This window comes from Giraffa tippelskirchi, chromosome 9, assembly GCF_054371585.1.
Source record: "Giraffa tippelskirchi isolate mGirTip1 chromosome 9, T2T-mGirTip1v1.2.pri, whole genome shotgun sequence".
Taxonomy (NCBI): domain Eukaryota; kingdom Metazoa; phylum Chordata; class Mammalia; order Artiodactyla; family Giraffidae; genus Giraffa; species Giraffa tippelskirchi.
The window spans coordinates 158,205,020-158,221,305 of record NC_137283.1 but is presented as its reverse complement, the minus strand read 5'-3'; the positions used below and the strand labels follow the sequence as shown (position 1 = coordinate 158,221,305).

General features: G+C 48.6%; 1 protein-coding gene across 4 annotated transcripts in view; it reads left to right on the top strand.

Moving 5' to 3' along the window:
* The first annotated feature begins 355 nt into the window (after window positions 1-355).
* Window positions 356-16,286, top strand: part of LOC145521520 (rho GTPase-activating protein 20) — a 74,483-nt gene continuing 58,552 nt past the window's right edge. For 2 of the 4 annotated variants that reach the window (XR_014065440.1, XM_081530179.1), the window contains exons 1-2: window positions 356-739; window positions 13,799-13,881. Coding sequence is in view for 2 of the 4 variants with exons in the window: in XM_081530179.1 (XP_081386305.1) it covers window positions 668-739; window positions 13,799-13,881 (155 nt within the window). In the remaining 2 variants the exon portion in view is untranslated. The remainder of the gene's footprint in view (window positions 740-13,798; window positions 13,882-16,286) is intronic. The other 2 variants (XR_014065441.1, XM_081530180.1) reach the window with 1 other exon arrangement.

Below are 16,286 nucleotides of genomic sequence, written 5' to 3'. Positions count from 1 at the left end.
GTCAAAAAGGGGATCTCCACCAAGAAAAAAAAAATTAATTAACGCTCTCAGATTCCCAGAAGAAAGCAAGTCATTTGCTAGAGCGTCTCTTCTCTCTGAAAAGGTTTGTCTCTGCAAGACAGGGAGCCCAGGCCTCCCCCTTCAGGCGAGGGGCTTGTAACGGCCACCTGTGCGCGCTATAAAAAGCAATCGCTCCGGAGCCACTTCCTACTGGACACTCAGGGAACCCGTGCACTGCTTTCCATTCACTGGCCCACACTGTGCTTTCGGGTAAGAGTGGCCAACAGTTAGATGGAAGCTTCTGCAATGAGAGATGATGGGCGACCCGTTTGGGGCAAGGATAACCCTACAAGTCACATTTGGTGAAAACAGACCCTTGTGGCATGAAGTTCTTTAGAATTTGGCAGGTCAGATCAAGTTCAGGGTGAAAGAGACAGAGAGAGAGAAGGAAGGAGCGAGAACTCGCAACTTTCTAGCCAGTTGGCAGATAGAGCGAGTCCCCGAGACAGAGGGCGGGCGCATGCGTTGAAGCGCCGGAGCCCTCGGCTGGGAACAGCGTTTCTGACCGCGCTGCCGCCCGGAATGGCCAGCGTGGGTCCGGGCTGCTCAGGTCCAGTGTGGTCGTGAGACTGAGCTCAGCTCCTGGCTGTCCTGGAGCTGCCCCAGCATGCCTGGTCCCCAGGCTCCGAGAGCACCCCCAGGGAAAAGCCGTGATGGGGTCCCCGCTGCAAAAAGCATGGTGAGTAGGGAGGCTTAAGCCTGAAGGTCCACTGGGCGCTCAGATACTAAGGGGAGTCGAATATAGCAAGTCTTCCCCTCGCCAAAGGGGACTAAAAATAGACTCCAAGTTAAAGGTCATTATTCAGAACAGTATATATTGGTTGACCCAATATTGGTTTATGTAGCTATCTAGAATATGTTCATATGAAGGTCTGAAATAATCTCTACTGGAATGTTAATCCTGGTTAGCTTATATGTAAGAATTTTTGTCGACTGTGCATTTTCACTGTTTATGTATTACTCGTATTTTCTGTTTTTCTGCAGTGAGCATATATTTCTTATTTTATTTTTTAAAGAGATATTTATTTAGAAATCTCGAACTAAAACTCTAGGGGGAGGAGGGGGCCATTTTTTGAGGCTCAGGGTTGGCATTGCATATCTTAACCCCCAAATCTACACCTCTCCTCCTTATGTTGTTGGTATCTTCTGCCCTTTCCTGTTTATTGTTTTTAGCTCTTCCTTTTAGTACTGGGGGTAGGTCGCACTAGATATTGTGATAAAGTACTCTCAAAGTGATTTTTAAAATTCACTTTAAAAGAAATATTTAGCATAGAAGAGAAAAAGCAAGTCTTCACATTTTCAGGAGCATAAATCTCTGAATTTAGCTTACAGTCAAGAACAGTCATAATTCTGCGTACAGAGCACCAGCCCAGGCAGTAGGCATGATATTAAATGATTGTGATTTGTTAATTCGTTTACAAATGATGTTAAATTGGAATCAACAGTTGCTTGTTGATGCTAGATCAATTTAACACTTGTTAAGTGAAATGAAACTTCTGTGTATTTAAGGAGTGGGTTTCTTTCTTAAAAATGACTCTGTAGTGTTCACATGAAATGATATATCTTGGAGCAAAGGGTCAAGAGGTTTAAATTTAGACCACCTCAGCCAAATTTAAAGGGGCCGCAGGAGCAATTGACCTTGGCCCAGATTTAGGGCAGAAGTCATTAGGGAGAAACTCAACCACCCCACAAGAGACAAGGCTAAGGGTTTATGTCACCTCTTGGGACAGCAAAAGCGTGACTCCGTCTGAAGTAGACCCACCGGTAATCTTCCATCTCAGCTGGCGGTGTTCTTGGAAATGAAGCTTTAGGGGTTGTTTCTTCTTTGTAACTGCGCTTAGCAACTGCCCTCTCCACGAAGACGCTTGTGCAGGTGACAAGCATAGATCAAATGCAGGCATGTGGATGACCTCGGGCCGCCCAAACGGAGGAGCCCATGGCTGGGGGAGAAGCCCAGCACAGACTCTAGACAGCGCAGTGAGGTCATGGGTGTCAGGGGAGTACGGAGAGGAGGCTTTCCCCTGGGGAAACAGGGGAGCTTCTAGAAGAGATGCCCTGGTCCAGGTCTTGCAAGAAGCATAGGAGTTTGCCAGGCAGAGAAGCGACTTACAGGCAGGGGAGCATCCGGCCACAGACCTGGACGGAAGGTGTGTCCAGGATGTGCTGTTGGGATGAAGGGCCTGTGCTCCAGGTGAGGACTCACAGCTCTTCTGCAGGAAAGTGACATGATCAGATCTGTGGTTTAAGTGACAACCTGAGGGATTTCCCTGCAGTCCAGTGGTCAGGACTTCACCTTCCAATGCAAGGGGCGCAAGATCAATCCCTGGTCTGGGATCTAAGATCCTACCTGCCTCTCTCGGGCAAAACATCAACACAGGAAACAGAAAAGATATTATAAAAGATTCAATACAGACTTAAAACATGGTCCACATAAAAAAATTTTTTTTTTTATGTGACAATCTGGCAACAGTAGAGAGTGTGAGTTGGAGGGGGTGGAGAGCAGCGGCAGGAACACCGGCTGGTCTTGATGTTCCTGCAAGAAGAGGGGCAAGAAAGACAAGGGCCTGGGTGGTAGCCCAGAGGGTGGGGCGCTTTGTGGGACATTCTGGAGGCAGAAATCAACAGGGCTCGCTGTCAGGTGAGGAAGAGTAGATGAGGGAAATGGGCCACCATACATGCACAAACCTTTTGGGGGGAAAAGGTTGATGAACTGATTACTAGTTAATAACAAAACTTCTCAGTTGCAAGAAAAGAAAGACTGGTTAGAGCTCAACTTTTTAAATCATAAAGCAAAAGTAGTCTAGGGCCTATAATTTCAGGAGCATTAGTTCAGACAGGCTTCTTTTAAGAACCTTCTGGACGCTGTGTTCCCAATATTTGAGTGGAAGCAAAAGCGAGCTAAATTTTTGCTTTTCCGTCTTTGTCTCTAATCGGTGTTGATGAGGATAATGACCTCAAAATTGCAACAGTATCAGATTCTGGAAGAAAAGATGGGGGGTCGCAGGGGACACATGGAAGCCTGTTTGATTTGAAAGAGCTCATTCAGGTCGCCAACCTGCAGCAGTGGCTCGTATACCCAGCCCTGCCCGCACCCCACCCTCCATTCACTGCTGCCTGGGGGCTGGCGCAGGGTGGAGGGGGAGCCTTGCTCCTTCTGCTGTTTCTCTGTAATTATAAACTCTGGCTTTTCTCTTGATTGCCTAGTTTCTCTCCATTGTATGTAGCCTTGATTAAGAACAAAGGCCATGATGGCCACAGGGAAAGCCAGTAGAAGCCACCAAGGAAAAGTTCTGACGCTCTGTCATCACCCAAAGCACAGGACACCCAGGCTGGGGCCTTCCCAGGGAGAGTGAGGTACCCTCACAACGCTGTCTGGTGCCCTCACTGGTTGTAGCCAACCACTTTGGATCAGGCTGTGACACACTCGTTAGGCTTCACAACAAGTGAAGGCCACCATCCCAAAGCTGCGTCTAGGTTTGCACCTGGTCCTTGATCCCATTTCCAGCTTCAGCAGCCAATATTCCACCAAAGAGGGCCTGGCATCAGCCATCTGTCTCTGCTTCTTGCAGCCACCCCTTTGACTTGACTCTGGGAACTGGCTTCTGTGAGCCTGAGTGTGTAGCCCTTTAGGGAATGAAAAGTCAGTCCACAGTGACACCCAGATCCAGCACCTCCCTCACTTCCTCCGACGTCTGGTGGCTCACTGTCCACCCCATGACCCCAGATTCCATATTGTCAGTGACGATCACCTACAGAGGCCTGGTGGAGGTCCTGCCAGGACCTGACTTCCTGAAACATCACTTCCATATGAGTGAAGGCCTGAGATCGCAATGAGCACTGTTGCTGGGTGGTTGTCGACATCCAAGCGTGGCTGGTGGGAACTCAGAGTCAGGCCGTGATGCTTCAGATGGATCACTCTGCAGATCCAGAAAGGGCAGAGCCCTCCGGCTGTGTCTTAGAAAAGAAGCCGTATTTTATCAAAGGCTTTCTAACTTGTGATCCTCACTGATTTCATAGCAAAGCCACGTGCCATCAGGGAGGTGTTGCTGAGTGACCTGCAGGAATGTCTCTGCTTCCTTCTCCTTGCCAATCCTCCAAACACAGAGAGCCCTGGGATTCCTGGTAGGGTGGACTTCAATCAGCAGGGCCCTCATGGGTGTGGGACATGCCCTTTGCTGTTCAGTCTCTCAGTCGTGCCTGGTTCTTTGCAAGCCCAAGGACTGTAACCCACCAGGCTCCTCTGTCCATGGGAATTCCCAGGCAAGAATACTGGAATGGATTGCCATTTCCTTCTCCAGGTGATCTTCCCGGCCCAGGGATCAAACCCGGGTCTCCTGCATTGGCAGGCGGATTCTTTACCACTGAACCACCTGGGAAGCCCAGGACATGCCCTTACACAGTTAAAATCCTACAGAAGGTGGTGATGCATCTGGGCCTGAAGACCTGCTGAGCCGCCTAAACCACCCACACTTCCACCTCCTCTATAGGGAGCTGGCCCATATTCATGGATTCTGAATTATCTGCTCAAATCTAAGGGTCAGCCTGGTTCTCACGCCCAAACTGTAACTTCATGGAAACAGGCTATGTGAGAATGGCAGCCTTGCTCAGCAAAATCACATCTCTGTACCCTCCACCCATGCAAGCCATTTCCTTCAGATGTATTTAAAATTACAAAATTTTTGCCCATTTGGAAACTTTATTTCCAGTGGGGCACAGAATTAAGATAATATTGGCAATATAACAGTCCTTGTAACAAACATGCTCTGGGCTCTTCCTAACAGACAAATAAGGAGGAAATGTGAAATAAGCAACCTGAAAGAAAACAGAATATATTTCTTTTCATCAGTAAGCTTTTCAAAAAGTACACCTGCTGTCCAGAGTATTTATAAAATCTCAAGCACATACAGAGCAGAGCCCTCAGTAAGTGCCCGCCACTGTTCTAAGCACTCTGGTTAAAAAAAATTTGTCCAGGGACTTCCCTGGTGGTCCCGTGGTTAAGACTCTGCACTCCCAGTGCAGGGGCCATGCATTCATTCCCTGATCAAGGAACTAAGATATGTCTCATGCATGCGTGCTAAGTCGCTTCAGGCGTGTCCGACTCTTTTTGACCCTATGGACCGTAGCCTGCCAGGCTCCTCTGTCCGTGGGATTCTCCAGGCAAGAATACTGGAGTCTGTGCCGTGCCCTCCTCCAGGGGATCTTCCTGAGCCAGGGATCGAACCCGCGTCTCATGTCTCCTGCATTGGTAGGTTCTTGACCACTAGCGCCACCTGGGAAGCCCAAGATATGCTTCAGGTGCAACGAAAAAAAAAAAAAAAAAAGCTAATCCAATACCCAAAATAATACTGTGGGGATAGTTATCATTATTTCATTTTACATTTACATATGAATAATTTCATAATTCAATAATAATTGTCACTATTGCCATTTTACGAATGAGAGAGGCGTGGAGGCGAAGTAACATGCCCAAGGTCATGGCTAGTCCGTGGAGAGCTGTCCATTAAAGCACAGGCTCTGCTCTGCAGTCCTGGTCCTCTTTTAAGGGTGAATAACGGAAGAAGATGTCTATTGTAAATCACTTTGTGACTCAGCAGAGGAAAAACAGAGGCAGCTCAGAACATCTCAGCCAGTGTCCTCTGGACTGACCCCCATGGGTCTTGCAGTAAGGGTCCTCCGTCCCACCTCACAGACCTGACCCCAGCCTCCCAAGCACCAGCCCGCCTCGAGGTTCCCCCATCAGCCAAATCCACACCTCCCACATCAGGTTCCTTTTCTGGGCTCTGACTCCTTTTTCAATCAGCCATGCTCTCAGTGTTGACCCTTGTGGGAGGTTAGAAGAATCTCTCTAAGGCACAACTGACTGTGAAGGCTTTGGTAAAGCGTTTGCCTTTTTAAAGAGAAGCTTCTCTGATGGGTAGAAATACAGGCTGTGTGGCGAAGAGAATAAAGAATTCAATCTGGGACATCGTTTTAAAACAAGTATTTTAATTGAGTTATCATTCACATACTCAGTTGTTCAGCCATCACCACTAACTCCAGAACATTTCCATCACCCGAATCAGAATCCCCAGACATTAGTAGTAAACTCCCCGCATCCCATTCTGCCCACCTCCTGGCAACCGTTAATCTACTTCCTGCCTCTAGAGATTTATCTATTCTAGACACTTCCTATAAATGGAATCATATAATACGTGGCCTTTTGTGACTGGCTTCTTTCTCTTAGCATACTGTTTTCCATGCATTTGTAGCCACCATCAGTACTTTGTTCCCTTTTATGGCTGAATACTATTTCATTGTAGGAAGAGACCACATTTCGTTTATCCACTCATCGGTTGATGGACATTGGGTTGTTCCCATTTTTTTTGGTGATTGGGAATATTGCTGCTGTGTATATTCACGTACAAGTTTTTGTGTGGACGTAGATTTTCATGTCTCTTGGGTAGATACCTAGGAGCAGAATTGCTGGATCGTAGGATGACGGAATGTAATACTTAAAATGGGAAATTTAGAAGAACCTATTAACTCACAGTATGTCGGTGACTGCCCACAGCCATCCCACTGCTTATAGCTGCGGGACCTCAGGCAAAGCAAATGACCCCTCCAAATTTCAGCTAGTTGTTTTGTTTTGTCTTTACTGTTATTATTGTTTTGTATGTTAAATGTCTTTGAAAACACATTTGCCTCTCAGTTGTATAGATAAACTAGGATATATACATAAAAGTGTTTATAAACAGTGCAGTGTGAGGTTCCTGAGCTATTATTCCCACAGTCCATGTCAGGCAGGGTGGCTATTGATATGAACCACCCTGCGTGCTGATGTTGGGAATCAGGGCTGGTAGCCCCAAAATGTGCCTCAATGGCATATCGGTTATTTTGAATTAAAGTTACTTAAGAAATGGACAATGCAAGACGGAGACCTAAACCTATGTTTCTTTGTCCTGCCAACTCCTCACAAATGTATTGTTTCTTGGTCTAAAAAGTATAAAAACGAAACCTGCTCTCATTTCTGTGGGACCTCCATGCCCATGAATTAAAATGGGTTTTTATTTTCTCCTGTTAAACTGTCTTGTATCAATTTTATCATTAGTCCAGCTGCAAGAACTGAAGAGGGCTAAGGGTGTGAGGGTCAGCACATCAGTGGATGGTTTATTTATAGCGCCCTTTGAGGGTCTTTGCAAGTGTTACTGCTGTTTAGGTACCTTCTGCCTCTCCCTAAAGCTGGTCTTGCTCACGACTTTGTTGCACTAACATATTTCTTGCTTCCATCACTCCCCTGATCCGGAACTTTCCATGTGTATAATATAATTTGAATCCTTAACCCCTTAGTGATCTGGACATCCTGACTTTCCATTCTTACCTACTTTCTCACTCACCCACTGACTCCTGGACACCCTCCGATTTCCTGCCCCACTGCCTTTGCTAGAACTTCTCCCCGTACCAGCACATTGCTCTCCCCAGCCACACCTGCCACCATCTGCATCATCTACCCCAACACCAGCCCAGATCAAAGGTCACCCTTCCAGCAGGTTCTATCTGATCTGCTCCCACCAGCCCCAGCCCCAGCCCCATGCCAGAAATCACATTTCCTCCCTGTGTTCCCGTAGCATTCACAGCATTCTTCTAGAAAATTCTCTCTGTGTTGTGATTATTTGAATACATGTGATTATTACCACACTGTGAGTTATTGTAACTTTGTTTTTGTAACATTGTCCTTCATGATGTAGCATTGCTAGGGCCTTGCAGATAGTAGATATTTAAAGTTTTTTGAGTTGAGCAATGTGTACCCTTCAAAACAATGGGCTTTTCATATTATGTCCTTAAATAACAAGTATCACCATGCTACAAATCTGTAAAAATAAGAACTGTAAGTCCTGCATTCTGTTGTTAAGAGTCAGCTCATGTCAGCAGGCATACCTTGGTTGATTGCTGGTTATGTAAACTTGGGCACATTCTGAATTCTCGGTGTTTCGATGTCCTTTTGGTAAAGATGGGAATAATAACTACCAACCTCCAAGAGTTTCTAGAGGAAAACAAATGAGACTGTCTACACAATCCGCTGGGAAGGTGCCTGACCTGCAAGAAGTCTTCAGTAATATTAACTGTTACTCACCCCAAGAGCAATTTCCACCTGACTCTGCCTAGAGAAGTCTGGAAAATGGCCCTTTGTGTGCCGCAGTTACCAACTCTGACCAGAAGGAGGCTCCCAGCCTCCAGGACTGTGATCATTTAGTGACCAGCTGCTGCTGCTGCTAAGTCACTTCAGTCGTGTCCGACTCTGTGTGACCCCATAGACGGCAGCTCACCAGGCTCCGCCGTCCCCTAGAGCCCTGCAATAGAGAATTCCGTTTGGGGGTGGCGGGCAGAGGTGTTTCTAAAAACATCAAGAAAACCTCGGATTTTAAAGGTCACCACCAGGGCGTTTGGCAAGTCCCACTGCGCCTCCATCTCCACCCACCACCTGTTTAGAAAGGGCAGTGGTGCTGAGGTGTGGGCCCAGGGACTTGCGAGGAAGAAGCTGGGTCTGAAGCTGGGGACACAGGTGTTGGTTTTGAGATCATGATTTCTTCCAGGATTAGCTAAAGTGTATCCATCCAGCCTCCCTCATGTGGTCACCTCCTGAACGTAGGATACAACGGTCCATGTGAAATCTCTTTCTTGTCCTCTCATTCCCCCGTTTCCTCCTCCAGACAGACTGTTCATCTGTTCCCTGGGCCTGAGCATCCCTGCCCACTCCCAAGTCCGACGCGCCCGTTGTTATTGTTCAGTAGCTAAGTCCTGTCTGACGCTTTGCAACCCCATGGACTGCAGCACGCCAAGCTTCCCGGTCCTTCAGTATCTCCCGCTGGAGTTTGCCCGGGTTCATGTCCATTGGGTCGGTGATGCCATCCAACCATCTCATCCTCTGCTAACCCCCTTCTCCTTTGACCTTCAGTCTTTCCCATCATCAGGGTCTTTTCCAATGAGTCAGCTCTTTGATCATGTGGCCAGAGTATTGGAGCTTCAGCATCAGTCTTTCCGATGAATATTCAGGGTTGATTTCCATTAGGATTGATTGGTTTGATCTCCTTGCAGCCCAAGGGACTCTCCAGCACCACAGTTGGAAAGCATCCATTCTTCTGCCTGACCTGCCCCAATCCTGCTGGTATTTCTAGGTCCGGCTCATAAGCCACCTCCTCCAGGAAGCCTGCTCTGATAGCTCTAGTTCTACAAACTCCTCCTCTGCTAAGCATCTCCCATTGGCGTTTCCACGCAGTCAGACACTGTCCCCAGTGCTGCCTGTCAGAAGCTTCCCTTTTCACGTAGCTGCCTGAGGACAGGACACGCCTCATGTGTGCCCTGCCAGTAGTCAATGCAGGATCTTGCATGGAGCGCCACAGCTGGAATGACTGGAGAAGGGCCAGATGTCTTGCAGGAGTGCGAGAACGAATGGATGGCTCCTTAATCTGCACCATAAACAGAGAAAAAAAACCCATTTCCTCCAACTCTGTAGTCAAAATACGATGCATGAAAGCCACTGCAGTTATGTCTTATGTAGGTATGGTACATTACCTGGGTCCAGATCAATTCCACACTATCGGTATGTATTTATGTTTTTTTCACTTGTGGTTGGCTTTATGCATTTAGCATTTGGTGAGGAAACTAATTAGACGTTAGATTGTTGGCCTCCGCACTGCTGTCAGCCTTGTACTAGAAAGACAGGGAAGGGAGCAGAGGTACCCTGCCCACCAGGGGCTTACAGTTCACCAGCCGCTCACACACCAACGTCTTCTTGCACTTATTTAAACACACCTGACCCTGGGCTGCGAGACTCTGGGGAAAGAAAATGGAATAAGAGGACACCGTCTCTGTCTTGGGGACTTACTATCCGATGGGGACGCAGCTAAACCAGGTTCAAGGTACTCAGGTCATGCGCTTCTCAGAGGAGCTGATGAAGGGCTTAGATAACAGACTTTATCTGATGCTGTTCTGAGATAGGAACACTCTGAGGAGTGGAGCAGTGACAGTTCCCTGGTGGCCTAGTGGTTAGGATTACAGGCTTTCACTACCATGGCCCAGGTTCTGTCTCTGTTTGGGGAACCAAGGTCCCACAAGCTGTGTGACCCAGCAAAAAATAAGTCAGTAAATAAAATTTTAAAAAATAAGAGCAAAGTAGTTGCAAATCTCCTACCTGCTCTCTTATATTTTCCTTTTATGAGAAAATAAAGTATTTCATTTCACAAGAAATGAGGCTTAGAAAACTGACTTAAAACGAATATCCTATTGCTGATGGAGAGGTAAGGAAAAGCAGGAGAAAACCCAGAGTATGCCCACTTTACAGATGAGGAGACTGAGGCTCCATACAGAAGGCTCAGCACTTTGGCTCGGCTCACAGGGCAGGTGGCAGCACTCCAGCCCAGACCTCCTGGGTTCAGACATCCCTCTCTCCTGCTCTTCACTTCCTTCTGCATGCCAACTCAGGGCCCGAGTTACAGGGTATTTGGGGCCCTCTGCTGCCTCAGGGGATCCCAGCAGGATCAACTGTTGTGAAGCCAGGCCGAGAAAGGCTAAGGTGGAAAACTGGTGTGAGGCCACCTCCATGCAGGCTCCCAGGGCTCAGCCAGCCCCCCAGCTGGTGTGCAGCACCAACCCCTACTCCTGCAGAACCTGCTGGAAGCCACAGAACCACCATGACTGGAGCCAGGGAGCTCAGCCCACGCTTCAGGGCAGCGGTGTGAAGAAAACAAAGGTCATGACCTCTCTCTGGCTGATGACTCAGAAGGCGACCCACCCACCAAGGGCAGTGGCTGGCCCCACAGCAGCATGGAGAGTGGCCAGTGTAGAGTGTGCCCGGCCCAGAGAGTGCCCGGGATGGTGCAAGAGCTTCCCCCTGGCCTCTGTAGGTCCCACCAGGCCCAGCGTGAGTGTGTTTCTCCTGCTCACAGCTTCCCTAACGAAGCTGGGTTTCCCTCTGCTGCCCTTCGTCTTTCTGAAAAGGGCAGCAGGAAAAGAATGACAAGATTTTGGGGAATCTTCCCAAAAGCCCTTGCCTGACCCCCAGAGCTGGATAGAGCAGACATAGATGTGAAGTCGAACCTTCTTGGTTTTCAGAGCAGGTTTCCAGCATCTTCAGATTTACCCCCTTTTCCCCTCTTAGGAAAACCTGCATTTAGGAAAAGGATAAATCACAGCCTGGAGGTTTAAATGAGTATGAGTGTCTTGTAATGTTATCTTTTATCGGGGGGCAGAAAACCTTTTGGATGGCAATGACTCTACAGGGGTGGTGTTTGGGCGTAGCTGGGACACAGAACAGGTGCCTCAGAGAGGAGAGCCTCCTTCCTCCCTCCCAACAGTAAGTTCACCCAAAGCTAGAAGCCATCGCCTACCCCCATCACTCTGCCTTGCAGGGTCAGCGTGGTTGATGACCATGAACTTTCTGTTTGACCTCGGAATGAGTTTTTGCATTTGATTATCAGAGGGTGGGTCCAATATTTAGATTTCTACCTGCAGTGAGATCTCATGACACGCCTAGAAAGAACCACAGCACTTAATGCTGAGCCTAGACCCGGAAGGCCTGGTCCCTGGGCACCAGGAAGACACGTGGTCCCCTCGGTTCCTCCACTAGCGGCCTGCAGTCTGGGAATGGGCAGGTCCCCCTTTCCCTGCCAGAGATTCCTCTGTGCCTACAAAGTGGGAGGCAACAGAGGGTGTGCGTGCATGCATGCTGTCGCTTCAGTCGTGTCTGACTCTGCGACACCATGGACTGTAGCCCGCCAGGCTCCTCTGTCCATGGGATTCTCCAGGGAAGAATACCGGAGTGGGTTGCCATTTCCTCCTCCAGGGGACCTTCCTGACCCAGGGGTGGAACCCGCATTTCCTGCATTGGCAGGTGGGTTCTTTACCACTAGCGCTGTCTGGGAAGCCCCCAACAGAGGGTGTGAGATGTCTACAAAGCACAACAGATTGGAATAGAAGCCCCCTCCCCAATTAAAGCTGAAATGTGGCTAAAGCCTTTAACTGTGTGAATCACAACAAACTGGAAAATTCACAGAAGGGGTCAACAGGAGATGGCTGGGTGGCATCACCAGCTCAATGGACATGCATGCGTGCATGCTTAGTCGTGTCCAACTCTTTGCAACCCTTCTGGACTGTTGCCTGCCACACTCTTCTGTCCATGGGGTTTTCCAGACAAGAAGAATGGAGCGGGTTGAGTTTGAGCCAACTCTGGAAGATGGTGAAGAACAGAGAAGCCTGGTGTGCCGCAGTCTATGAGTTGCAAAGACTCAGACATGACTTAGTGACTGAACACCGACAACAATGTGGCAGAAATCTGTGGCCTTTCTCAATAAAGTGCAAAACAAGACTCATTCACGCAGCCAGATATCCTTGAGAAAACACTGGGGATCAGTATTTTGCAGAAATAAAACCAAAGTGCTGCTTACGGGTTGTTGGATTGCCACATCTGAAAGGGGCTGTGTGTACAACTTCAGCATCAGAGTCGCTAAATTGAGCCCAGAAATCAAGGCTCTTGACTGTACCAAATGGGCAGGAGACGTGTGGAGGGGGCATTGTGGGCAGAGCCTAGGCAGGGACCCGGAGACCCGGCCTGACTGCACAGAGGGGTTGCTGGGGCTGGGGTACTGGTGAGAAGCCGCCCTGTACCTGCTGTGCCACAGGAGAGGGTGCTCAGGCCAGCTCCACCCGACGGGCATGTGTGGAGGTGCAGCCTCCCCACCTCCCCTGCTCCCAGAGGACTTGGTATTCCCTGAGGATGATGCTTTCCTTACGAAGGGGCAGACCAGGACAGCCCCCTCTCTTTGGTTCTTTGCACATTTTGGCTTTAATGAAAGATACTTCTATGGGCATCTTTTGCAAGAAGACTTTGTGGATGCCTGTTTTCCCTTCTCTCGAGTATATTTGTACACGTAGAAGTTCTGGTTATGATACTGTGATTTATGACATGTAGATTTGGTCATTCAGATGAGTAATGCATTGACTTCCACTCACACCCTGTTTGACAAAACTGATCTCAAAGACTTGCCTAGCGACCCAGTGGCTAAGAAATTAGGGGAACACGTGGCTATTAATGTAAAGCTATTAAGAATGAAGAAAGAATTCTTGTTGTTGTTGTTGTTGTTGTTGCTAAGTTGCATCCAACTCTTTGCAACCCCATCGACTGTAGCACGCCAGGCTCCTCTGTCCTCCCAGAGTTTGCTCAAATTCATGTCCACTGAGTCAGCGATGCCATCCAACCATCTCATCCTCTGTCATCCCCTTCTCCTCCTGCCCTCAGTCTTTCCCAGCATCAAGGTCTTTTCCGATGAGTCAGCTCTTCTCATCAGGTGGCCAAAGCATTGGAGCTTCAGCATCGGTCCTTCTAAGGAATATTCAGGGTTGATTTCCTTTGGGATTGACTGGTTTGATCTCCTTGCTATCCAAGGGACTCTCAAGAATCTTCTCTATCACTACAATTTGAAAGTATCAATTCTTCAGCACTCAGCCTTCTTTATGGTCCAACTCTCACATCCTTACATGACTACTAAAAAACCATTTGACTATATGGACCCTTGTCAGCAAAGTGAAGTCTCTGCTTTTTAATATGCTGTCTAGGTTTGTTATAGCTTTCCTTCCAAGGGTTAGGGTTAGGCATTATGTTGGTGTAATCTCCACCATGCAACTGTACATGGAAATTAAAATGAATACAAGTGAGAAATATAACTGAAAAAAATAAAGACAACCACACTCTGCTTTGTTTCCGCAGCTCGGGAGCCTGACCCAGCACTGCCCCTCAGTGCCAGCAACCGGACTGGGCAAGATTTTAAGCAAAGCATGGCTTCCCTCCAGGTGAGTGAAGACCTCCTCACACCCTGCAGGGAACCAGAGGAGTCAGGTGGGGAGCCTCTCTGAGTGGAGGTGCTGCCTGTTTCTCTTCTCATTTCGTAGCCCATCACTAGGGAGTCTGTGTCTCCCTCCCACAGCAGAACGGGTCGTGCTGGACCACATGAACGTGGACCAAGCAGAGGCACCAGGCACCACAGGGGCAGAGTGTTGTTGGGCTGCTCATTGGCTCACCCCGGGGTCTTGGCATCATGTGGGTACCCTCCAAAAAGAACCAAAGAGCAGGAAAGAAACAGGTCACCAAAGTGAAAGGTGGATCTGAGACTGATGTTTAAATTCAATCTTTTCTTTGCTGAATCGGTCCAAGTTGGATGAGTGTCCATGTCCCTCCTGGCATCTCACTCATGCCAGGAGGTAACCAGGGTGGAACAGCAGCATGGAAGAGCTCCTATTCTCGGGCATTTCCCCGTCATTTACCCTCCAGCTCGCCTTGGGAATGGACCCAATTTTTATCCCAACAAAATTGGAGGAGGTTGAGTAACTCGTCACAGGATGACAAGGACTGGGAGCCCAGTTCAGATCTGAGTGACGCCAGAGTCTCAGGGCTTCCCGAAAACTCTCTGCATGGAGTGAGTTTACAGGGACCTAAAGTAGCATGGCCTCTTGATGAAAGTGAAAGAGGAGAGTGAAAAAGTTGGCTTAAAACTTAACATTCAGAAAACTAGGATTATGGCATCTGGTCCCATCACTTCATGGCAAATAGAAGGGGAAACAACAGAAACAGTGAAAGACTATTTCTTTGGGCTCTAAAATCACTGCAGATGGTGACTGCAGCCATGAAATTAAAAGACGCTTGCTCCTTGGAAGAAAAGCTATGACCAACCTAGACAGCATATTAAAAAGCAGAGACATTACTTTGCCAACAAAGGTCCGTCTAGTCAAAGCTATGGCTTTTCCAGTAGTCATGTATGGATGTGAGAGCTGGACTATAAAGAAAGCTGAGCACCGACGAATTGATGCTTTTGAAGTGTGGTGTTGGAGAAGACTCTTGAGAGCCCCTTGGACTGCAAGGAGATCCAACCAGTCCATCCTAAAGGAAATCAGTCCTGAATATTCATTGGAAGGACTGATGTTGAAGCTGAAACTCCAATACTTTGGCCACCTGATGGGAAGAGCTGACTCATTGGAAAAGACCCTGATGCTGGGAAGGATTGAAGGCAGGAGGAGAAGGGGATGACAGAGGATGAGATGGTTGGATGGCATCATCGACTCAATGGACATGAATTTGAGCAAACTCTGGGAGTTGGTGATGGACAGGGAGGCCTGTCATGCTGCAGTCCATGGGATCGCAAAGAGTTGGACACAACTGAGCGACTGAACTGAACTGAAACCAGCATGGCAGGACCCTAGGAGGATGACCAAACAGAGCCCGCCCCAGGCAGTGGACGGCATGTGGCAAAGCCAGAGCACCCTCAGAGAAAGGAGGCCACCCCTGTGATTTCACAGTGGTCCCTCCCTTATTCCCAGACCCCAGGCTTGGGCACAGAGCCCCTAATCTAGAATGCCATGGACACAGAATTCATGCCTACTCAGACACACAGAGAAGGTTCCCAACTCATGCTGGGGGCCAGGCTGCGCTTGAGAGCCCCTTGGACCCCTGTAGAGTGCTCCCTCCCTCCCTCAGAGCCTATAGACCGCCTCCCTGAATGTGAAAGCTTAGTTCTTGCAGATAGGTAGTTTCTGCTTTCACACATCTCTTGGAAGCTTTTGGGTGGAAGCCATAGCACTTGATGGAAGATAAGATTTTCTTTCATCTGTTTCTAAAATCCCTCACTATCTCCTATCATTTAAGAATCAAGGTCATACAGCTGTCATCCTGATGAGAGCCTTTGAGTTGTTAGGTCTGATATCATGACTTTTGTGAAAGGATGGTGGGGGTCAGAGATTGGAGGGCAGGAGAGGCCTGGGGGCACACTGCAGACACAGCCCCTGCCTTGATCCACTCAGCATCACCTGGAGGAGGTACTGATCTCAGAAGGTTGCCCTGGCAACAGAGCTGGGTGTGGCATGATCAGGATCCCAGGAGGGGAGGGGAGGCTGCCCAGAAGGGGCTGGGAGCAGAGTAGAACACTTAGGGGGCTTGCCTGAGGGTCACTGAGCTGGGTCAGCAAGCCTCAGTCACAAACATGTGGGCTCACGGATGAGACACCACGTTGTCATTGTTCAGCTGCCAAGTCGTGTCCAACTCTTCCCAACCCCACGGACTGCAGCACACCAGGCTTCTTCATCCCTCACTGTCTCCCGGAGTTTGCCCAAGTTCATGTCCATTGAATCGGTGATGCCTTCCAACCATCTCATCCTCTGTCGCCCTCTTCTCCTTCTGCCTTCAGTGTTTCCCAACATCAGAGTCT